General features: G+C 41.6%; 1 protein-coding gene across 5 annotated transcripts in view; it reads right to left on the bottom strand.

The window, feature by feature from the left end:
* VPS13B (vacuolar protein sorting 13 homolog B) overlaps positions 1 to 25314 on the bottom strand; it is a 948921-nt gene that overhangs the window by 179896 nt on the left and 743711 nt on the right. For all 5 annotated transcript variants that reach the window (XM_034763372.1, XM_034763367.1, XM_034763371.1 and 2 more), the window contains exon 35: positions 2868 to 3005. In XM_034763372.1, coding sequence (XP_034619263.1) covers positions 2868 to 3005 — 138 coding nt within the window. The remainder of the gene's footprint in view (positions 1 to 2867; positions 3006 to 25314) is intronic.

The raw sequence follows: 25314 nt of genomic DNA, 5'->3' as shown, positions 1-25314 counted from the left end.
GGCAGGGGGCTGGGGTGCAGGAAGGGTGGGGGATGTGGCAGGGAGCTCAGGGCAGGGGGTTGGGGTTCAGGGTGCAGCAGGGGGCTCAGGGCAGGGGGTTGGGGTTCAGGGTGCGAACTCCAGCCTGGCGCCACTTACCTAGAGCGGCTCCTGGGTGGCAGCGGCACGCACTGGGGCCAAGGCAGGCTCCCTGGCTGCCTTCCCTGGCCCCCGGCCCTGCGCCGCTCCGTTCCAGGAAGCAGATGGAACCGTGTCCCTGGAGCCCCTGCGGAAGGGGGAGGCTCAGGGTTCCGTGCGTGCGCTGCTCTTGCCGCTCCTCTAGGTACTTCCCACGAAGCTCCCATTGGCCGCGGGTCCCTGTTCCTGGCCAATGGGAGCTGCGGGGGGGCGATGCCTGGAAGGAGGCAATGCAGGAGCCTTCTGCCTCCCAGCCCGAAGGGGCATGCTGCCAATTGCTTCAGAGAGCGCGCGGGCCTCGCAGCGCCACAGGGGGCAATCCCGCAGGTAGGCAGAGGGGCGTGGAGCTTGGTGGGCCACACGCAAGAGCCCCACGGGCTGCATGTTTGAGACCCCTGGACTAGATGATCTCCTGAGGTCCCTTCCAACCCGGATAGTCTATGATTCTATGACTCTGCAGCTGAACTCCACCTCCTGGGTCCTACTGCCAGTTGTGCTCCCCTTCTGTGTTCTGGGAGCCTTCCTGTTTTCTGTTCAACAGTGAGTGCTTGCAGTGGGGCTGGGTAAGGATGGGGGTAGAATAGGGCAGGGGGACAGGAATGTGGGAGTGCGGGGAGGGGGGATGGAGAAGAAAAGGTGTAGGGGAATTGCGGGAGGAAGCGGGAGCTTGGCATGCGGCATCCCCTTGGCAGCAGCTAGGGCTCCCCTGTTAAACAGGCCCATTGAACCCTCACCCTGACAAGCCCTACCATCCTACACCTGGTCCCCTCCGATGAGCCCCCCACACCCAACCCCCACCCCACTGATCCCCAACCAGCTGCACCTGGACCCCCACCCCATCAAGCCCCACTGCTCCAGCACCCGGACCCCCCACTGTGCCCTCCACACTCAGACCCCTTCCCCAGCGAGCCCCATCTCTGCAAATACAGACCCCCCCTCCCCCCGGCTGAGACCTAACCACCTTCACCTGGATCCCCTGCAGAGTCCCATTGCCCCTACACCCTGAAACCCCCAGCCCCCCATATGAGCTACTGTACATCCAGATCTCCCACTGAGTCGCCTGCTCCCAGATTGTCCCACCACCTGGACCCCCCTCACTAAACCCCTCCACACTTGGATCCTGCTGGCCTGAGCTTTCCCACCCACACCTGGTGCACCTGTTGCAGAGGGGCAGAGCCCCAGGGTGTTTCAGGGCAGGCCCAGCCCTTGCTCTGTGTCAAGGTCAGGTGCAGACTCACTGCTGAGTCCCTGTACCAGAGAAGGTGGGGGCTTCAGGGTGATCTCCTATCTCAATGCAGCCAGTGGCCTGTGCTCCCCACTGCCACGCTGGAGCCACATTTATTTACTAACAAAATCTGCAGAATTTTAAAATATTGTGCGCATAATTTTTATTTTTTTGGCACAGAATTTTAAATGTTGCAGATATAAATTTTGTATCCACACAAAGCTCTAAACAATTCTTTCCTAGGGTCCAATTTATTGAGTCCCCAGGTGCATGCTGGCCCTCTAGGCCCCCAGCCCCAGTTCAGTGTCTCTCTCTCCCAGTAATCCAAAGTAACGCAAATCTTCCAAAAATAGAACACAAATGCACACAGCTGAAACTTCAACCCAGCTGCAGCTAGGCACAGCCCCACCTCCCCGAAAGGACTATCTTTCTGCTTCCCATCACCTCCTGCCTGTAGTTTGTCTTCTTCACAGGCCTTTCCAACTGAGCCTTTGCAGTATTTCCCCTACTTGGACAGGGTCTCTCCAAGGCCTCCCTGCGTGAAGAGCTTTCCTCACTCTTCTGCTTCTTGAGCTTTTCCCTTACTGACTCTGACATAAATGTAGATTCCTGGGTTCCCCCTTTAACTGCAACTTCCTGCTCCTTTTGCACTGGAATCATTGATTCCTCTCAGTGTGGGCTCATCCTGTAATCAGGGTTGATGGGGAAAGGCACTCCGTTACATAGGGTTTTTCTTCATGTGTAATTTATATATAAAGAATATGTGATGTTGTCTGGTATAAAGCTTTTATTGACATGAGTTTGGGCTTGTTCATGAGGAGCGAAGCCACAAATTATGCATGTTGTCTCAAACAAGTGTTGATAAAAACCTTTTATACCATGCTACCAGATATTCTAAATATGCTATATTAGTTATAGAAATAGTTTTATAATAGCTATTTTATTTTGTAAAACTATTTTAGAAGATGAAAATTTTATTGAGAGTATTTTTGTTTTGTATCTCTACACCTGTAATACCAGGTGTCCAGATTACCATGAATCCAACTGAACAGAGTTCAGAGGGAATAGTATAAACCTCTAAAAATGACTTTAAATAGCCTTTCTACACGTGCCATACATTTTACAGTCTCATAGCTTTCCAAAGCCTAGAAGCAGGTATTTTCTGTTCTACTAGAAATCTACAAATTGAAATTTCTAGGGGTTTAAGGCTCCAGTGCCTAGTCCTGAAAGATAAGAAGTTTACCCGGCCTTAAATCTGCCACTTTAATTCTGTTCAACCTGGGCCTCTCTCCAGTGTAGTTTTTGGCAAAAATGAATACACAAAATTAAATTAAAAAAAAATCCACGTTTATGGAGAAAGGAGGAAACATCTTTCTGGCATGTTCATTTATAAAGAAATGATGGCTCTATATGCACACACAGATTACATTAGAAAATTCATTTTGATCAGAAGTGCACCACTTACCTGGCCCATTGAGAAAGTCTTTAATTTGCAGTGTGATGAGAGGTGGTGGAATGCCACTTTTAGCATCTATCTCTCCTGCTACTGTCTGTAGCCAAACCTTGCAGTAATCCAGAGCTTCTGGGAGTGTCTTTCCAGGATCTGCAGGTTATAAGATAATCATAATATTTATTAATGATATGCTAGTAGTGTGATAAAATAGAATAGGGGAAGCAAAACAAAACAAGGTTAAGCATATACACATTACTATAGCATTTATATACTATTTTATATGCAGTGTTTGTCATTATATATAGAGAGCCAGTATATCTGCATGTACATTAGTGTGTGCATATGTATACATGACAGAGTACATTACAATAATTATACTTAATTTTCAGAGGGGTAGCCCTGTTAGTCTGAATCTGTAAAAAGCAACAGAGGGTCCTGTGGCACCTTTAAGACTAACAGAAGTATTGGGAGCATAAGCTTTCGTGGGTAAGAACCTCACTTCTTCAGATGTTTGCATCTGAAGAAGTGAGGTTCTTACCCACGAAAGCTTATGCTCCCAATACTTCTGTTAGTCTTAAAGGTGCCACNACAGAGTACATTACAATAATTATACTTAATTTTCAGAGGGGTAGCCCTGTTAGTCTGAATCTGTAAAAAGCAACAGAGGGTTCTGTGGCACCTTTAAGACTAACAGAAGTATTGGGAGCATAAGCTTTCGTGGGTAAGAACCTCACTTCTTCAGATGCAAACATCTGAAGAAGTGAGGTTCTTACCCACGAAAGCTTATGCTCCCAATACTTCTGTTAATCTTAAAGGTGCCACAGGACCCTCTGTTGCTTTATACTTAATTTGTAATGTGTGCAAGAAAAGCCAAATACTATATTAGTAAATATAAAAAGACATTGATATGGTTGTTCTTAGTATCTGTTCAGTTTAGCTTAACTGCAAGGAACATTTTACTTATTCTTCCTAAAATGGGTTTATTAGCTAAAAGTTGCTATTAGTGAAATGAAACCTTTACTAGTTACTACTTCTAGATTTTCTTTGCATCATAGTAAACACAAACAACAGAAAGCACAAATTGTACAGAAGTCTAAAAAATCAGAACATTACATGCTCAAGCATGCTATGTAGTTATTTAGAGTTTCACTGACATTGCAGTCACTTTTTAGCGCTAGGCTTTTGAAGTTTGCTTCAGTAGCTACTGCTGCAGGTATCCTTTAATGGTATTCCTTTTGTCAATCCTTAATATTCACAATTATGAATAAAAGGTCAAATTAACTTTTGCTCAGTGTTATGTATTTCTTCACTTTCTGGCTCCCATAGATGACAAAAACATCACCAGATTATTTTTAATCTTTGGCAATCCCCAGCATTTTTTTAAATAACTCTATTAAAAAGTAACTGCTGAATTTTGGCATTTCATGATTTTTTTAAAAATGTCTAAATATTCACAATTTTTCTTTAGTTCCAAGACTGTTTCTCTCTTTGATTTTATGATCACAGAATGCCCTGCTGGCCTTTGCCTCTTTCTATTTTATAATTATTATTTTTTGTCGTCGAGTTCCTCTCATTTTTAGTTAATTTGAAAAGTGTTACTATAGTTTTATTTATCTTGGGTTTTACTGATGGGATTCCTTTCAATATCAGCATTTACATACCCACCATTATAGTCAACATATGGTAATATAGTATCACAGTCATATGTGACCTGGGTATAGAAAGTCAGCCTTGGAATTTGTATTACTTGACCTTATCATGTGATTCATATAAAACTTGGCACATATGAACCTTATGTGATTTCAAAGAACAGACGGAAACCAATTGATCGTGACTTTAGATCTCTATGGAAAAGATCAAAAGTTAGCACATTCTTCTGCTTTTATTTGATCAATTTTCAGGCAAGCAATGACTTTAGAGCAGTGTATATACTGTGTGGTATTTACATTAAAGACAAAATACTTTTTTCCTTTACATTCTTCCCACTATCCATTTATAAAGTCACTTCTCAACAGTTATTTTAAGAGCTCTTCATTCCTGATCACTGCATACAGTATACATGTACTTTGTCCATTTATATTTCTTCATTTTCTATGCTTATTATACTTTCTCTTTAATTTTGCTGAACGGTATGGTATGGTGTATTCCTTCATATATTATTAGCTCTTCAGGGCAAGAGTGTGTCTTTCTCTGTATCTAAACACTGCCTAGCATAGTACAAATAATATGCAAATGTGCAAATAATAAATAACAACCGATTTTTTTATTACTATCTAGGTTCGTATGTCACAGTTTATAAATTATGCTACATTCTTATATTCTCATTTCCTTATTCTAAATGTACAGCTTCAGAAGAACTCACAACAATTTGGTTTCTGTAGAAACTACTGTTACTTCCAAATACTCTTGTTGTTCTAAACATTGTCATTTTTGCCAAATCACAAAGTCTTATTTTTTGTACTAACTGTCCATCATATTGTTACTAACATCATACAAATGTCAGTTATCACATAATGAAAGCCTTGTAAAGATTACAGAATATAACGCAATGAATGTCACTGATCTATATAAACTGATAGGTAGGTATTATTGCTAGAAAAAAAATCTGCAAATTTTGTCCACCTTTTCTATTGCTTAATACTTATATGCACTTTTCTATGATCCATCTAAAGAAGTATTTATACTATAAAATGCCTAGCTCTTTAAATATGAAGATATCCAACAAAATAGATGAAAAGTGTAAACATATGGGAAAGCTCTTTGATTACATATTAGATTCATGTTCATCGGGGATTTTTAATTCTCTCGATAGCCTAAAAGATCCAAATGATGCCAAACCTGGATCATGAATGAAGTTCTTAAGTAATGAGAAGAAAACAATGATTGAAAGTCTGCAAAGTTAAGATTGGGTGGTGAAATAACTGGGTTATTCAGATGCTAATACTGAGTAACTGGAGTGTGCAAGAAAAATTACCAGGAGGCTGGACAGATTAATTTATGAGGAAAGGTAAAAGGAGTAAAATATGACTTGCTTGACTGAGGTACAATCTAGGGAGGAAAACAGTGTACAAATATTTGTAGGATTAAACACCAAGGAAGGAATAAATCATTCAGCATGTCACAGAGGGTATAAATTATCACAGAAATAATGGAATGAAATTTAGAAGAGAGAAAATTTAGGCTGAATATTAAAGAACTTCCTGATGGTGAGATTTATTAGAATATGCAATAATCTCTTCAGGGAACTGGTGGAAACACTATAGTTTAGAATGTTTAAAAATAGAATGAAGAAAACACTATAAAATGTACAATAGGGAACAATTATGCATTGGCAGGGAACTAGGCTAGATGAAGTACTATAATAGTTCACTGCCACCTCCATTTCCTATGATGCCCTCAAAAATCAACACTTCGATTTGTAGTTATTTGTTTTAATAAAAGCCCTTGGAAGTCAGAGGGATGGAGATGTGAGTAAAAAGGAGTGGGCAGGATGACTACTGAGGAACCAGTGGGGGCAGGGAGGAGGGGGAAAGCGGACAGGCGAAGATGAAATACACAAAGAGGGGAAAGAGAGAAGACAGTCAGACATGTTATCTACTGCATGATGTGATAGATTACTCTGTGGCATCAAAGATAAAAAGCATATGAATAACTATTATGTATTGACAGCCAAGATGGTAATTTTGAGACCCTGAGAATCAGAGGCTCTGTCAACTGAAAATGAATGGATTGCGTCTCTGCCAGAAGCTGCCTCCTATAGAAAAAATCTGATATAGGATTCAACATAATGGGTATAAACACGGGTACATAGGAATTGCCATAGTAGATCAGACCAGGAAATAGAATATGGAAATAGTCCAGGATCCCGTCTGATGGGGGTCAGTACCAGATACGTCAGAGGAAGGTGAACCCGGAAGTAGACAAATGTGGTTATCTTGTTCCCAATGAAAAACTCATCTGATCCCTAATAGTTAGAAATGGGTTTAAACTCGGATACATGAGGTTTTATAACCTTTCCAAAACTCTTATTTTAGAATTAACTGATTATAGATAACATTGTTGTTATCTATAAATCCAGCCCCTCTTTGAATATCGCTAAGTTCTTGGCAATGATACCATGTGCCATCTAATACTCTGTTGTGCTTTTTTCACTTTTGAATTTTCAGACTTTTGATTTCACAGAATGCCCCCTCAATTCTTGTGTTAGGAGACAGGTAAAAAGTAGGAACTCCTGATTAGAGGTGGGCAGGAAAAGGTAATTCTATTCTGTGGAGGATTTAACTATTTCTAAAACTGGTTTCATTTTGGGACAAAACCCAAATATTTCAAAATTCTTTGTGAAAGGGAAAGGATCCTGGGCTCTCAGAGCCTGAACTGCCAAGGAACCTGAGCCTGGGAGTTTGGCAGCTGGGACTCTCAGGACCTCCAGGCTCACCATCAGCTTGCCAGGCAGGCTGCCAAGAAGCTGGATACACAAGCTGGCAGGAAATCAGGCAGATTTTTGTTGTAAATTTGGTGAAATCGAACCATCTCCACAAAATGTTTTGATTTTGATGAATCTGCAAATTCCCATGGAAAAAAACAGTTTGTCAGTATTTCTCCTGCTAGCTCTACTCCTGGTCTATCTTCTCTATAAAATTCATCATTTTGTATTATTTTATTGAATCCCCTCTTATTCATCTCCTTTCTAAGGTAATTGTCCCAATCTTTTCAGTCTCTCTCTGGCTAACTGATAGGTCTCAATCTTTAACTTTAACTGAGTGGATCTGTTTCGCATCGGGTCCCACATGGATCAGTTCTTGGCCCTATTTAACATTTTATCAATGACCTGGAAGAAAACATAAAATCATCACTGATAAAGTTTGCAGATGACACAAAAATTGGGGGAGTGGTAAATAATGAAAAGGACAGATCACTGATGCAGAGCGATCTAGATTGCTTGGTAAACTAGATGCAAGCAAACAATATGCATTTTATTACAGCTAACTGCAAATGTATATATCTGTGAACAAAGAAAGTAAACCATACTGACAGGATGGAACACTCTATCCTGGGAAGCAGTGTTCCTGAAAAAAAATCTGGGGGCTGTGGTGGATAAACAGCTGAACATGAGCTCCCAATATGATGTTGTGGCCAAATGTGCTAATGGAATTCTGGGATGCATAAACAGGGGAATCTTGTGTAGGAGCATAAAGGTTATTTTAGCTCTGTATTTGGCACTAGTGCAACCACTGCCAGAATACTGTGTCCAGTTCTGGTGTCCACAATTCAAGAAGGATGTTGACAAATTACAGAGGGTTCAGAGAAGAGCCACAAGAATAATCAAAGGATTAGAAAACATGCCTTACAATGACAGACTCAAGGAACTTAATCTATTTAGTTTACCAAAGAGAAGGTTCATGGGTAACTTGACTACAGTCTATAAAAGTACATACATGGGAAACAAAAATTTAATAATAGGCTCTTCAGCCTAGTGGAGAAAGGTGTATAACACAGTCCAACGGCTGGAAGTTGAAGCCAGACAAATTCAGACTGGAAATAAGGCATATATTTTTAACAATGAGAATAATTAACCATTGGAACAATTTATCGAGAGTCATGGTGGATTTGCCATCACTGACAATTTTTAAATCAAGATTGGGTGTTTTTCTAAAAGATATGCTGTAGATATTATTTTGTGGAAGTTCTATGGCATGTACTATACAGGAAGTCAGACTAAATGATCACAATGATCTGTTCTGACCTTAGAATCAACGAATCTACGAATGCGAGAGTTGTCCATGCCCCTAATCATTCTCATTGTCTATTTCCAAGCTTTCTCTATTGCTGCAAGATCCTTTTTTGAAATGTGGTGACCAGTACTGCACACAGCATTCCAGATTAGAGAAAGCCATTGATTTGTATAATAGCATTATCGTGTTTTCTGTTTTACTCTCAATCCCATTGTTTATACCTTCTAATATTTTGTTTGTTTTTTTGACTGCAGTTGCACATTGTGCAGAGGTCTTCACCGAGTTGTCTGTACTGATGCCCAACTCCTTTTACTAAACTGATACTGTTAATTTAGAGCTTTGTACGATGTATGAGAAGTTCAGATTTGAATTTCATTTGCAATTAATCTTACACAGAAACATGGGTTGGAATATTTTAAATTGTAAAGGACCTCTCATACTTTCCAGCACAAACACCAGTTTAAGGGGAAAAAACACTATAAAATTGACCTCACAGACTGTCCATAGCATTCTCCTTTTAAGTGTGTATGGGAAATTAATGGCTATGCACACAGTGGAAAAGCCTGAAGAAGGAAATACAGCTTGAAATGTATTCTAAGGTCCTTCCCTCTGCACATGGGCCCACCTGGGTGGAGCTCTTTGCAGTATAAAGGCCTAAATGTGGCCAGAAGTAGGCTAAAATTATTAGTATCTTTCAGTGGGATTTTGGGTAAGTCTTTTAACCTCACTATGAATTGTTTTCCTCATCTATAAAACAAGAATAATTAAGGCTGTCAAGCAATTAAAAAAATTAATCGCGATTAATCCTGCGCGCAATCGTGCTGTTAAACAATAAGAGAATACCATTTATTTAAAAAATTGTTGATGTTTCCTACATTTTCAAATATATGATTTCAATTACAACACAGAATACAAAGTGGACCGTGCTCACTTTATATTTATTTTTTATTACAAATATTTGCACTGTAAAAAAAAAAAAGAAATCCTATTTTTCAATTCACCTAATATAAGTACTGTAATGCAATCACTTTATCATTGAACTTACAAATGAAAAAAAAACCTGCGTTCAAAAATAAAACAATGTAAAACTTTAGAGCCTACAAGTCCACTCAGTCCTACTTCTTGTTCAGCCAATCGCTCTGACAAACAAGTTTGATTACAATTTTCAGGAGATAGTGCTGCCTGCTTATTGTTTACAATGTCACCTGAAAGTGAGAACAGGAATTCACATGGCACTGTTTTAGCCAGCGTCACAAGATATTTACATGCCAGATGCGCTAAAGATTCATATGTCCCTTCATGCTTCAACCACCATTCCAGGGGACATGCGTCCATGTGATGGCAGATTCTGCTCAATAATGATCCAATGCAGAACAGACCGGAGCATGTTCATTTTCATCATCTGAGTCAGATGTCACCAGCAGAAGGTTCTCTTTTTTCATGGTTTGGGTTCCGTCATTTCCGCATCGCAGTGTTGCTCTTTTAAGACTTCTGAAATCATACTCCACACCTCATCCCTCTCAGATTTTGGAAGGCAATTCAGATTTTTAAACCTTGAGTTTCGTGATGTAGCTGTTTTTAGAAACCTCACATTGCTACCTTCTTTGCGTTTTATCAAACCTGCTGTGAAAGTGTTCTTAAAACAAACATGTGCTGGGTCATCATCCGAGACTGCTATAACATGAAATATATGGCAGAATGCGAGTAAAACAGAACAGGAGACATACAATTCTCCCCCAAGGAGTTCAGTCACAAATTTAATTAACGCATTATTTTTTTAACAAGCATCATCAGGATGGAAGCATGTCCTCTGGAATGGTGGCCGAATTATGAAGGGGTATAGGAATGTTTAGTATATCTGCCACGTAAATATCTTGCAACGCCAGCTACAAAAGTGCCATGCGAAAGGTTGTTTTCACTTTCAGGTGACAATGTAAACAGGGCCACCGGGGGCGGGGGGCAAGTGGGGCAATTTGCCCCAGTCCCCGGGCCCCACAGGGGCCCCCACGAGAATATATTCTATAGTATTGCAACTTTTTTATGGAAGGGGCCCCCGAAATTGCTTTGCCCCAGGCCCCCTGAATACTCTGGACGGCCCTGATTGTAAATAAGAAACAGGCAGTAGTGTCTCCCACAAATATAAACAAACTGGTTTGTCTTATAGATTGGCTGAACAAGAAGTAGGACTGAGTGGACTTGTAGGCTCTAAAGTTTTACATTGTTTTGTTTTTGAGTGCAGTTATGTAACAAAAAAATCTATATTTGTAAGTTACACTTTCGTGATAAAGAGATTGCACTACAGGATGAAGTGAATTGAAAAATACTATTTCTTTTGTTGATCATTTTTACAGTGCAAATATATGTAATAAAAAATAATATAAAGTCAGCACTGTACACTTTGTATTCTGTGTTGTAATAGAAATCAATATATTTGAAAATGTAGAAGAACATGCAAAAATATTTAATAAATTTCAATTGGTATTCTATTGTTTAACAGTGCGATTAATCAAGATTAATTTTTTTGAGTTAATTGTATGAGTTAACTGCGATGAATCGACAGCCCTAAGAATAATATTTCCCTACCTCACAGGTGTTGTGAGCCTACACATATTAGTGTTTGCAATGTACTTTGAGATACTTGGATAGAAGGCTGTTCAGAAGGGCAAAGTATTATTTTCATGTTTTATAAACCAATTACATTATGTACTTAAAAAAGGGAGAAGTGACAGACAAAGACAAATAATTATAAACCAGTATAGCTAACCAAACAAGGAAAAGGGATTTTATTCAGTATAAATAAAATGTTAGAAAATAATTAATTCTATTACTTGATTTACCATTGTAAATTAATTCAATGATAACAAATCTATATACAATTTGTTCCTATATTTGCCTGTATATTATTTTATGGAGATCATTAAAAGGGACAGAGGTTCAATATTAGCGTTTCAAACAACAACATCAGTATTTAACCTTTTTGCTACCACCACTTTAGGTGAAATTTTTAAAAGTGCCACGATCACGGAAGATCTTAAGTCCTATTGATTTTCAATGGGTATTTCAACAGGCATTTTCGAAAACTTTACTCTTTATATTAATGCATTTAAAGAAAACCACTTTTCACTCTTTAGGATATTTGTTTACTTTTTGTATCTCTCCCACCTTTGACTATGAATGTTTAACAACAGTTTCACTTGGGTTTATAGTTAGCGTTTAGTTAATTTCACATGCAGTTTCTCATGCACTATCACAAGGTGGCAACCTGCTTTGCTTGTAAATGCTAAAGCAGAATGTTTGGTTATTTTAATTGTTTCACTAGCTCCCTCTTCTCTATTATATCAAAGAAACTACCTGTCTTCACTTTCAAGGCCCTCCACAACGTGTCCACACCCAACTGTGATCTCTCATTCAGTATTGAAAGCCCCCCCCCATACTTCTGATCAGCCCATGATGTCAGCTGCCAACTTATTAAATTTTCAAACAAGCAACTCTGTGCTTTCTCTCATGCTGCCTCTCACACCTGGGCAGGGGTGAAAGTAACTCTTTAAACTTACCGGTATGGGGTCCGGCTCTGTCACCCCCCAAAGGGGCGGGGTCTTGGGCAGAAGGGGCGGAGCTGGGGGTCAGCATACCCCAGCCAGTCCATCCACGCTCCCTGGCCCATGCTGCCCGGAGCTCCAGTGGCGGTTTAAAGGGCCCGGGGCTCCGGCTGCCGCTGCCGCAGTACTGGTAGTGGCAGCCAGAGCCCTTGGCCCTTTTAAATCGCCGGCCCAGGGGCACCTGCTCCTTTTGCCTGTGCCCGGCAGCGGGGTGAGGGGGCAGCGACATTAAAGTGCTGCCGCGGCAAAGGACCATTCTTAAAGCGCTGCCGTGGCAAAGGACGTCCCTGTCCCTTTTGCCTCCTCCGTCAGCGGTCCTTTAAGGACCCTCAAAGTGCTGCCGCAGCAGCGCTTTAGCGTCGCTGCCCCTTTCCCGTCAGCGGCCCTGCTGGTAGGGAGCCTACCGGCAGGGCCGCCAACAGGGGAGGCAAAAGGGGCAGGGACGTTAAAGCGCTGCATACGGGCTGGTACCGGGGTCTCACCGGTACACCATAACGGCCTGTACTGGCTCATTTTCACCCCTGCGCCTGGGAGAAGTTCCCCATAAACATCTGCAAAACTACCTCATTATCTTCCATTAAAACCCTCCTTAGACCTCTTTGCCATGATGCCTACAGAAAACTTGACAATGGTTTGGTTGCTGATGTGCTGATCAATATACCCTCACTGTTTTCTTGAACTCTCCTGTTAGTCTATCTGTATCAGCCTGTTGTCTCTTGTCTTGTACTTGATTGTAAACTCTGTGTGCCAGGGATTGTCTTTTTGTTCTGGATTTATAAAGCACACAGCCATAGTCATAGTCCATGACTGGGGCTTCTATGGTAATACAAAATAAATAATACAAATAAAAATTGTTTTCATTGCAATTTAAAGAACAGAAATATGGAAACATTTACATCAGCTTACAGCTAAGTTCTGGGACATATTTTTCCAAAGCATCCATTGAATACCTTTTGATAGGAAGTTCACAGACTTTTTGAAAAACTAAGGAATGCAGCTACCTATGGCAAACTTTAATCTGTGCTGCTCCAGGTAGTCCAATTTGTGCTTCCCTATATCCTTAGATGTGGCTGTGCTGGAAAGTGAATTTACTCTAAGGGGAACAGGTGGCACTGCGACGTATTTCTTCAAGGATTCTGCCAGCGCATGGAACTTTAAAATCTTATTGGTATACTGCAGGAGTCCACCAGCAGATGCTGCCTGGAGAAGCTGCCTGACATGGCCCCAGACCCACCCTATTTCGCTTGCGCCCCCCACTAAAGCAGGGATGAGCTTCTAAGTCCACTCTCAGTGGACCCTCGTGCCATCAGAGGGCTGGACTGGAAAAAAAATGCATTCACTATGATCAAGATTGCTTTTTAGGTGGCCTTATAATGGCTGTTTTTGAAATGGTCCTTTGGAGGAAGGTGGAGACATTCTGTGCATAACAAATATTTCTTGGGAAATTTCTCTACTTTACAAATTAGCAGGCTGCACATTCATCTCTCTAAAAACAAACACAAACACACAAACAACCACAAAAAGAAAATATTTTTTTCAAAAATGTCCTGGGAATCATGTTTAAGAAATGAGGCTACTAAATCTGGACTGCATTATCCGAAACAAAACAAATATGAATTTAAAAATATTTATAAGCTTATCTAATAATATTATGTTAAAAACAACTGCAGATACTTCTTCTTAAATGGGGTTGGCTAGTAAGCAGTTTTGAGAAACAAAGGTGCTGGCAGAAGATGTCACTTTTGTTTAGATTTTGTTCCAAGCAGGGTGAGCATGGAATGAAAACGTTGCTTTATTTTTACATTTAAAATAGGAACCTGATCACAGGTCATTTCACAAAGCAGCCATCCCCTTTAACAGGAAGTATTAAGCAATCAGTATTATTTATTTTTTAGGATATTTATTTTTATATGAAACTCCTATCCCTGGCTCTCAGAACCATCACAGTAATTAAGATTTACAAGTACAAAAATAAAACTCGGACAAAGCACAAATGTATAGTGGAACCTCCATACACAACCACAATTCCACTTGCCCATAGTTATGACACTGTAACAAGCATCCCCTCCCCAACTAGCTGGGTTGCAGGGGGGTGTGATTTCAGAGAGGGGAATGGGAAGTGTTCTTTTGGGGAGTGGGCCACCTGTTGCTAGCTCCAGGAGAGGCAGGCACTGCTGTGGGTGGGCTCTGGCTGCATTAACATATGTTGGATATATTTCATTATGTGGTCTCACCTCATTTCTTTGGATACCCATGAAGCTACAAAATCAGTAATGACCCTTTCAGACAAACAAGGACATATTGTTTTCCTAGTTGTTTTTCTTTAGCATCAAAGATGTTTATGAATAAAAAACAAGAAAAAACATATCTTGCTGAAGAAGATTTTGCAGTGAATATTAGACATGCTGACAGTAAATTTCACTCACTTTTCCCTATCTATACACGTTTCTTACTTTCTTCTCCCACTATAACTTGCCTGTGAGAAATATCTGCACTTTCACTTTTAAAAATTAGCTGTCTGCAAAGAGGACAGGATAGACTTTTCTGGCCTTACTGCATTCTAATGCTTTTCAATACCTCTCACAAACTTAAGACATATACAAGGTTTACTGTGTCAGTTTGGATTTCTTTGGACTAATAATGACTCAAGGTGTCTATTTTGCTTACAAACTGGAGGTGAAAACATTTAATGTCTACAACATTTTATGTCTACAATGTCACATAGTTCCACTTGCTACATGACAGAGCTGCCACTATAAAAATAAATTAATAACTTGTGCCATAAATGTTTCCTTCTTTCTCCAAAACTATATAACGACTCCCCTATGCCTCTCCTCCCCACCCAAAATTTACACTGGTTTGTGGTGTTAGTAATTCGGTGACAGGTTTAAGGTATGACATCACAAACAATAATGGATAGAAACAGGTGCTTTATCCCATTTCAGAACTGGGAATCTCTCTTTCCCAGTGCTATAAGTCTTTTGCTCTTAGCTCTGGCTCACATGATATTAGACTTTCAAATCATTATATTATGATGTGAAGAAAAGTTATTTTAGATTATTTTTGGAGTTTTTTAAAAAAATATTGCATGACCTTTACACATGGAACAGGCTGCAGTTGGAATCTAGATTTCGTCAGTTTCGCACCGCACCTGCTCAGATTAGAATCCACTCAACATGAAACCCATATTAATTAGTCAATGTACATGTAAGCACTAGGCAAACCGGAAAATAGGACAGATATATTGTCCTGACATATGGATAGAATTGTACTGAATGGCCTACGTTCATTCTGTCTCAAAGTTAAATGATAATATAAATAAAAATAGTTACAACAACATTTAGTTTTTCTATACTGCCATTCTTTCTCTTCTTCCATATTACAAATGGAGAAACTTGAGATGGGAGGATCACAGAGCCAGTCAGGGCAGAACCAGAAACAGAGCCCAGTTCTCTGGACTCAGTCTCCAATGCCCTATGCACTGGGCCAAAGTACCTTTCAAATGAGTTGGTTATCTCTTAATGAATAACGATGATTTAACATAGCGTTTAAGTGCTTTGCTGAGTGACATGATGAAAGTCCACATAACACTGCACTAATTAGCATCCTTGTCAGCATTCGTAACAGAGAAGCCAAGAGTTGAAGAGTCATGACACCTGAATTACCCTCTACACGGTAGATTTGCTCCATCAAGAGCAGGATTAATTCACCCTGGAAATGAAATACTGGAAAGTCTGTACTAGTGATGTCTGTGCCATACCTATTCTGTGCATGGTGTCACAAAAATGGTGTAGGTGTCACAAAAATCTATAAACTGTACTTATTCTCTTACTTTGCAACCTGGGTATTTGGATATATGGTTCCAAATTCACCATGGGTAAAATAGGGTTTGTTTGTTTGACACAATACTCCAGTTGAGGCCTAATCAACATGAAACATTTTGTCAGAAAATGTTTACATTTTGGGGGAGCTGTTCAAAAGTCTGATATCTGATAAATTGTTTCAGGGGTGCTGGATTAATGGGCAGAGGACAGGTGTGGTGGTCAACAGTTCCTGATAAATGCAATCGTCATGTCTTTCCAGTTTATCAGATGGACCGAGCTTGACAAATAATGAAAAATACTTTTGCAAACATTTTGTTTAATGAATCACTTGATGATTACCTGTTCTGTTGATTCCCTCTGGGGCACCTGGCATGGTCACTGTCGGAAGACAGGATACGGGACTAGATGTGTTATGTAAAGCCTCCGCTCAATCCAGCAGAATGCGATTGTAAGGGGAGCTCTTCTGATCTTCCATCTGTTCAACCAGCCCATTCATCCCACAAGCACAAGCGGCAGGGGCAAGTTGTCAGCAGCTAGCAATCTCCACCGACAAGGCGTTGGAGAGAGCTGAACAGGTCAAGGAAGAGAGGGAACAATCGAAGGAGTTGGAGGTCCAGGTGGAGTGTTTGCGGGGATTGGTATTAGAGCATGGGACCTGTCTGGGCGGGAGAGCAGCAGGCCTCCCGGGATCACGGACAAAGGCATCGCTCTGATATGACCCTGGAGACTGGGACGGGGACATATGGTACGATCCTGACCTGGGATGGCCGCCAGATGGGCCGGGAGCTCGGCCAGCCCTGGTGGCAGCTGTGCAATGGTTAACTTTCCAGCATGGCCCCCTGGCCCAGGGAGGGAGCCCTGGACCCTTAACTTGGGTAAATATACAGGAAATAGCCTTGACCCCTGCGGAGATAATTTCTCTGGCTCAGGGGTTTGGTCCAGCCAAAGCAAGCACATTCTTGGAATGAGCATATCAGTTTCTGATGGCGATAGAGGATCAGGGGTTAAACCCAGAGGAAGTTAGGAAGCTGTTGAGGATGGCATCCATAATACCAGGGTGCGATATGGGAATCGCACTGCGGACGCAGGCAGCCGGATGGTGGCAGTCCTCGTTTGTGCTAGTTTGCAATTTGGCTCAAGGAGAGGCACTGCAGGAGATCAGCCACCAGTATGCAGCAGGCTCCCCCCACTCCAGGAGAGGCCCCTGATGTCTTTGTGGAGAGAATGGTATTAGCGGGATTGTTAACTGGACGGTATCCGGCCTGTGCCCGGGGGGGGGGGGCGATCCCCAGGACCCTGTCTGAGATTGTGGTTCCAACGGCCAAATTAAGGCTTATTGCAGCAATGTTGCCCAAAGATGTCCAGATGGCTATGGGAGTGTAGAAGCAGGGAGAGCCCCTAGACATATCACACCTTAAGGAAGCGGCGCGACAGGCCACCAGAGTGGTTGGTCAGCCCGGAGCTGGGGCTCCTGCTCCTGTCACTGCGGCCAAAGCCCCATGGACGATATCCTTATAATGGGAAGTGGGTCCATCAAGCATGTAGGAGGAACCACCCCGACTCCCCATGTTCCTCTCTATGATAGCCTACGGTTTACAAGGTTTAAGGTTTTTTTTTGCAGCTTCTGTTTTTCAGAGCACCAGAAAGAGCTGGTACCAGCTGAAGGACAATTGAAACATACCATGGTGCATCATCACGACAAACCTCTACGTTGTCTTATGTTCTGTGGTTTTGTGTTTCATGTTTTATGTTTGTCTTGTAGCGCTTGTCTCATTGCTAGCATTATGGTATATGGTGTTTAGGAAAAGGGAAAATACCGCATTAGGCACGGAACAGCAACAAACTATACTTACAGCCCTTTTTAACTCTAACCAGACCCCTCCCTCTCCCTACCCCTCCGCATCCTGCCAAATTGTCAATCACACACCTATCCCCGTGGTGGCCACCTCCATCCAGAAGCCTGTGATACATCAAGCTTATAACTACCTTTTTACCGATTGTTTACCTCTCCACTGAATACTCTGATTTTAATCTAAATGTAGTTCATGATAATGGCTGTTTGACACTCATTGTTACATCCTCCGGTCAACTTTTTGATATGTATTTCTGTTATTGTGGACATGCTACGTGTAATGAAAATCCAAAATTGTTCCGGCAATCAAAGTACTGGCGTGGATGAACGGAGGCATGCTGTCCCTCTTTAGATGGTCACCACAATTTGGGTGACCAAGGGGCGGGAAATGTTATGTAAAGCCTCCGCTCAATCCAGCAGAATGCGATTGTAAGATTTGTAACTTTTCAGTCATTGCTAGTATGATCATTAAGTTCTGTAACCTTTGCAAACTTTGTAACTTTAATTATTGTTAGCATAACCTTTTAAGCTTTGTAACTCTTGCAAGCTTTGTAACCTTTTCACTTACCACTTGTATAAACCTCCAAGCATTGCAATATTCCATCACACAATAAGAGAGTATGAACAAGGGAGTGTATGTGGGACTGGGCGGAGAGGGACTGCAAGGAGAATAGAGCCCGGAGACAGGAGTGTCTGATGTAATCTGCCCTGAGAAGGCAATCATGGGGTGCTGTAAAGAAAAGAAGAACCTGGTATGCATGAAAGGAACGAGGCCTGGGAATGCTTCTCGGTGATGGACACAGAAGGGAAACTCAGTGTATGTGACAGAAGCCGCCCAGTTCCAAAAAGGAAGAAGGCATGCACACAAGGCTGCTGCTTCTTGACCTGCTTGCCGGCCTGGATCCATGACCACAGGCGGACACACCAGATCTACTATGCTTCAGCTTCTCGGCTTCCTCTGCTGTCTCCGGTAACACTCTGCCTCTGTGAGTGTGTGCGTGCATGAGGGGATGAATGCGATGAATGTGTGCGTGCATGAATAAGCCTCATCCCTTTTCTGTTTGATCCAACAGCTGCATTTAATAAAAACAATACAAGTGTAACCCTGGGTTGGTTTCTAGGCAAACTGAGGTAACAGGATGGACCTTTGGTTTGACCCAGTCTGGCTATTCTTATGGTTTTTAAAGTTGAGAGTATTCACTAATTATTCATACCATTCCATAAACTGTACGACTAATGAAAAATAGATGTACTGAAAACATTATTTAAACAGCACCACAAAATTAATCAAATAAACTATTCAATGAGTATGACTTGACTGTGTATGCATGTGTGTTTATACCATACCATACACACCACATATGCACAGGTAATATCCATGTGATATATTGTGGAATGATGTTATAAATGAATTTATCATATATGTATGACCACCTCATTGTTCTCTGGCAACTATTAGTCTTAATTTATTTCCCCGGGGATTTACAACATTCTGAATCCCTGAGTCATTGTTATCAAAATCAATCTGCAAAAGAAACATTTCTTTGTTGTCCTACAAATGGAGATATCCCACAAAATTACACCCACGTGAGGATGGACAAAATTTAGGTTTCGACTATAACAACTTTTCTACACATGAATATGTCTCAGGGGCTAGACTGCATGAGAAATGAGAGATTTCGAGCTTCATAATAGAACCCTACTCTTGCTTCCTCTCCTACAAGGTTCTAAGATGATGGACTTTAACTCTGTATTCTTTTTTCCTATAGAAGAGAGATAAATTATTTTATAGGTTTTTATAAAACCTGAGTCCAGTGCAGTTGGATTAACAGTAACTAAGGGGCCTGCCTTTGTAGGGACACAAAAATATACTCAATCCAATCTTTCAAAACATTCCTAAAATAGTTTTTGAAACACAGATGGTATATATGAAATGCACAATGGGTTGGGGGGGGGCATAAAGGTTTTATTGGCATTTATTTGGGATGCCTGCATAAGTCACTCATGGTTCTGCCAGTTGTGAGTAATGGTGACATTGCAAACGAGTGCCAAGAAAAAGTTTATAGCACACCATCATGCATTTCTCTTTCTCTCTGTATATATATTATACACCTACACAAATATAAACTGTACCTCAACTAGAAAGATTTAATGAAAACAGCACTCATTTGTAAGATGTAATTTAAACACTAGTTTTCTTTTCCAATAATCTTTGATATAGGAAGGAATACAGTAAATGGTTGTACAGAGAAAACAGAAGCTAATTGGCTTCCTTCAATAAACTTTATATTGTTCTTCTATTTGGAAGATACATGCATGTCTTTCAGACAAAACTATTAGCAGGTGGTCAGAATATGTCAAAGAAATTCGCCTGAATATCTATCATACTGACTGACTGCAGCAGTTTAACAAATGTGGTGCAAAGCTCCCGATGCTATATTTTATGGCAATAAATAATGTAGTTCATGGCAATTTGCCCTAAAAAAACGTGTGGTAGATCCCAGAAATAAAAATAATTTGAAAAACCATCAAGTTACCACATTGGGATGATGGTGTTAATCATGAGTGATTGAACCATGAATTATGAGTATGGTAGGTCTTCCCAAAGAAGAAGCACTACAAACTGTGACAGATCCAGACCAGTGGGGTACAGGAGTCTGGTAGAGGGCAAATATACTGGTCATTGGATGAGTAGTTTTCTGTTCCCTGAGTGACCAGAGCAGGGGCTGCACTAGAGTAATCAGGAACCTGCTAGAACCAGTTAAGGCAGGCAGGCTAATTAGGACACATGGAGCCAATTAAGAAGAAGCTGCTAGAATCAATTAAGGCAGGCTAATCAGGGCACCTCGGTTTTAAAAGGAGCTCACTTCAGTTTGTGGTGTGAGTGTGAGGAACTGGGAGCAAGAGGCGCAAGGAGCTGAGAGTGTGTGCTGCTGGAGGACTGAGGAGCACAAGCGTTATCAGACACCAGGAGGCAGGTCCTGTGGTGAGAATAAGGAAGGTGTTTGGAGGAGGCCATGGGGAAGTAGCCCAGGGAGTTGTAGCTGTCATGCAGCTGTTACAGGAGGCACTACAGACAGCTGCAGTCCACAGAGCCCTGGGCTGGAACCCGGAGTAGAGGGCGGGCCCAGGTTCCCCCCAAACCTCCCAATTGACCTGGACTGTGGGTTCTTCCAGAGGGGAAGGTCTCTGGGCTGTTCCCCAACCCACATGGTGAATCTCTAAGGCAAGAAAATCCGCCAATAAGCACAGGACCCACCAAGATAGAGGAGGAACTTTGTCACAAAACTTTATATCACAGCACCATCACCTATTTTATTTAAGCCATACACTGGTTTTATTTTGGTATCTTTTAATGCTTTTATGCTGGGATTTTCAAGAGAATTTATGGCCATTAGGCACTGGGAGTTGGGTGCCTAACTCTTTTATACTCCTTTGGAAATCCCAGCCTTTACTTTTAGACACTAAGGACTAGAGCTGTTTCAATAACTGATTTTTCAGTTTGCTTGTAGTTCTGAAAAATGGAAAAAACTTTTCCTTCTGGGTCAACCTGCAACCAAAACGTTTTGGAATTTTTGGTAAATTGAAAAGTCAGAAAAAACCATTTTGGGTTGATTGAAAGGTTTTGTTCCAATTTCACGCATTTTTACAATTTTATTTATTTTTAAATGGAAGCAAAGGAAACTTGGAAATGAAGGATTAGATTCACAAAACTCAAGAGGAGGAGCAAAAAGTGGTGCTGATATACTGCTCCCTTATATCTAATAGTCCAGTGGATGGGGCATTCACTCAGGACATGGGAGAGACTGGTTTGAATCCCTGTCTGGAGCAAGAGCTTGCACACAGGTCTTCTACACCCAGGTGAGTGCCCTAATCACAAAATTATTGACTATTCTGGAGTGTGTTTTTTCTCAATCGCCCCTCTTCAAGCTGTTCCACTTTGTAATTATAAATAATTAAATATTATTTGGGCCAGAGACAGAGAATGACTTGCTGGTGGTTATGGCACTCCCTTCAGAATGGGGACACCAGAATTGCAGTCCCTGCTCCAAGCAATACTTAATTATTTATACAAAGCGGAACCACTCAAACAGCAGAGATTGAGAAAAGCCCACCCCAAAATACCCTACAGCCTGCGATCAGGCCAATTACCTGGGATACAGGAGATCTATGTGCAAGTCCTTGCTCCAGAGCAGGGAATCAAACCTAGATCTCCCACATCCCAGGTGAGTGATCTAACCACTGGGGGGGGAGGGGTGGTCAGAGTTTTGTGAACAGTGCCTAATGGTAGGTCTATGCTGCTGACTCAAGCTCACAGGGCTTGGGCTAAGGGGCTGTTTAATTGCAGTGTAGACATTCGGTCTGGGACCCTCCAACCTCATAGGGTCCTAAAGCCTGGGCTCCAGCCCGAGACCAAACATTTACACTGTAATTAAACAGCCCTTTAGCTCCATCCCTGCAAGGCTGAGTCAGCTGGCATGGACCAGCCGTGGGTTATTAACTGCACTGTAGACATACTCAATCTCCTTGTAAATCTAGCCTGACAATGTTGAAACAGCTCACTTCGATGTTTCAGAAATTTTCTTCCACCAAAATAAATAGCCAAAATCAGCATAAATTTGTGAAATGTTATGATCTACCTGAACCTGCATTTTCAGTGTAAAAAAGATTTTGTCTGAAATTTTCCCCCCAGCTCTACGATTCTTCTTCATTAAAATTAATGAAACTTTTAACATTGACTTGAGTGGCACAGAATCAGGTCCTATGTTCTGCCTGACACAACCTCCCCCTCTCCCTACTAGGTAAGAAGGTTGATGGCACCAACAGTGGAAAAGACAGCTCATAAAGAAGTGGGAGAGCGCATTCCTGGGAATAAAGTCTGGGCCCCTCCTTCTCCAAGAGCTCCCTGCTTCCCATTCTCCTGCCAGGAGGAATCTGGGAATTCACTGGCCCAATTGGCTCCTCAATCCTTCATCAGCTTAAACCTCTTACTGGTTCTTGGGGGGCCTCTTCTCTTTAGCTGCCCTCCCTGTATTCATAGTATAGGAACAGTGTTTTTAGGATGCTGAGGGTCTGATCGATCACCTGTTTGGGGATCAGTGAGGAATTTTTACCATTGGGCCAAACTGGCAGAGGCTATGTAGGTTTTCTCACCTTCCTCACAGCATCGTGGAGAAGTTTTGTCACAGGTAGTAGAACTTCGCAATTAGTATTAGGAATTTGTAATGTTAGGAATCGCAACATGTTGCCAGTGTCCAATACAGATAAAGGCCAAAAGGATTAGGTCGCAGGGGTAAAGGAGAGCTGGGTTTTTTCAGGTGGACCTTGTGCCTATGGGAAAAGGGGAGATCTCAAGTCTTTGCAGACTGAAGTTCCCACTTGGAAATCTCTACCCCCCCTTATGGAGGGAGGGAGAGAGAATTCAGAAGTGAGCTATGCTCTAGGAGTAGGTTGGAGAGGGTCTACGCTGAGTTATTGGTTATAAGGTGGGAGCTCTGTATTCCCAAACTCGACCCACCGAAGTGCCTGGTATATGAGAGACAGGGAAGGTGGGCGTATAGCATCCTTCTATAGTGATAATTAATAAAGTTGTGGCCTTCCTCTTACTTCCATCCATGTCTATCTTCATTCACCTGAATGTCCTGATCAAAAATGCACAGTTCTCATTAAGTCAATGGTAGTGGTACATGAGTATTTGAGGGTCCGTTTTAGGTCTAAATAATGCATTGATATAATTTGATATTAAGGGATGAAGAATAATATCAGTTTATAAAGGGTTTGAATTTTATGACTTCATCCCAAGGGCACGAAGCAGCTGAGACCAGCCTTTCCTGCTGACTGGAAGAACTTGAGGGTATTTATACTCTATGCAGCCCCGGTGAAACCCTCTTTTACTGGGATTGGGCAGGTAGCACTCACCCTGAAATTTGCAAAAGGATTGGGTTTCCTCATGACCTGCTGTAGGCATTACGCCAATCACCCTATTCCTTGGGGTCTGGGAAAGAATTTTTCCCTCACTGCCTGTTTGGACAAGATGGGATGGTTCATTTGCCCTCCCCAAAGAAGGTCTGAGCCCAGGGGAATGAAGTAGGGGAGTTAGATTATAATACCACAACTTAGTATCTAAAACTTGTGGCAGACATCTAGTGCAGGTGCTCATTCTGGAAAGGATATTGTTAGCAGATAAAATGGACTGGAAAAGGATTTGAAGGAAAGTCTCCCTTAAGGAAGCTGAGGAAGGAGGGTTTGGGGCTCCTAAGCATCTGGTACAGCGTGAAGCCAACTCTCCTCTTTTTTTTTTTTTTTTTAGCCCCCTTTAAGGGAGCTGAGGAAAGAGGGCTTAGGGTTCCTACACCTGGAACATTGGGAATCTAACTTCACTCTCCTTTTATAGCCCCCTTTCATTCCACATGAGGGGAGGGCAGCAGGATGTAAAAGTATAATTAAGCAGGCCAAAAAAGAATTTGAAGAGCAACTGGCAAAAGACACAAAAGCTGACAGCGAAAATATTTTTAAGTACATTTGAAACAGAGAGCCTGCCAAACAATGAGTGGGGCCACTGGACAATTAAGATGCTAAAGGAACACTCAAGGAAGACAAGGCCATTGAGGAGAAGCTAAATGAAATTCTTTGCATCGCTCTTCACTGCAGAGAATGTGAGGGAGATTCCCACACCTGAGCCATTCTTTTTAGATGACAAATCTCAGGAACTGTCCCAGGCTGAGGTATCAATAGAGGTGGATGTGGAACAAATGGATAAATTAAAGAGTAATAAGTTGCCAGTACCAGATGATATTAACCGAAGAGTTCTGAAGGAACTCAAATATGAAACTGAAGAACTACTAACTGTGATATGTAGCCTATCGCTTAAATCTGCCTCTGTGGCATATGACTGGTGGACAGCTAATGTGATTGCCAATTAATTTTTAAAAAGAAGAACAGGAGTACTTGTGGCACCTTAGAGACTAACAAATTTATTAGAGCATAAGCTTTCGTGGGCTACAGCCCACTTCTTCGGATGCATATAGAATGGAACATATATTGAGGAGATATATATACACACATACAGAGAGCATAAACAGGTGGGAGATGTCTTACCAACTCTGAGAGGCCAATTAATTAAGAGAAAAAAAAACTTTTGAAGTGATAATCAAGCTAGCCCAGTACAGACAGTTAAGAAGTGTGAGAATACTTACAAGGGGAGATAGATTCAATGTTTGTAATGGCTCAGCCATTCCCAGTCCTTATTCAAACCGGAGTTGATTGTGTCTAGTTTGCATATCAATTCTAGCTCAGCAGTCTCTCTTTGGAGTCTGTTTTTGAAGTTTTTCTGTTGTAATATAGCCACCCGCAGGTCTGTCACTGAATGACCAGACAGGTTAAAGTGTTCTCCCACTGGTTTTTGAGTATTTTGATTCCTGATGTCAGATTTGTGTCCATTAATTCTTTTGC

The sequence above is a fragment of the Trachemys scripta genome, chromosome 2 (assembly GCF_013100865.1).
Source record: "Trachemys scripta elegans isolate TJP31775 chromosome 2, CAS_Tse_1.0, whole genome shotgun sequence".
Taxonomy (NCBI): Eukaryota; Metazoa; Chordata; order Testudines; family Emydidae; genus Trachemys; species Trachemys scripta.
Note: the sequence above shows the minus strand (reverse complement) of the source record. Positions and strands in the feature narration are given on the sequence as shown.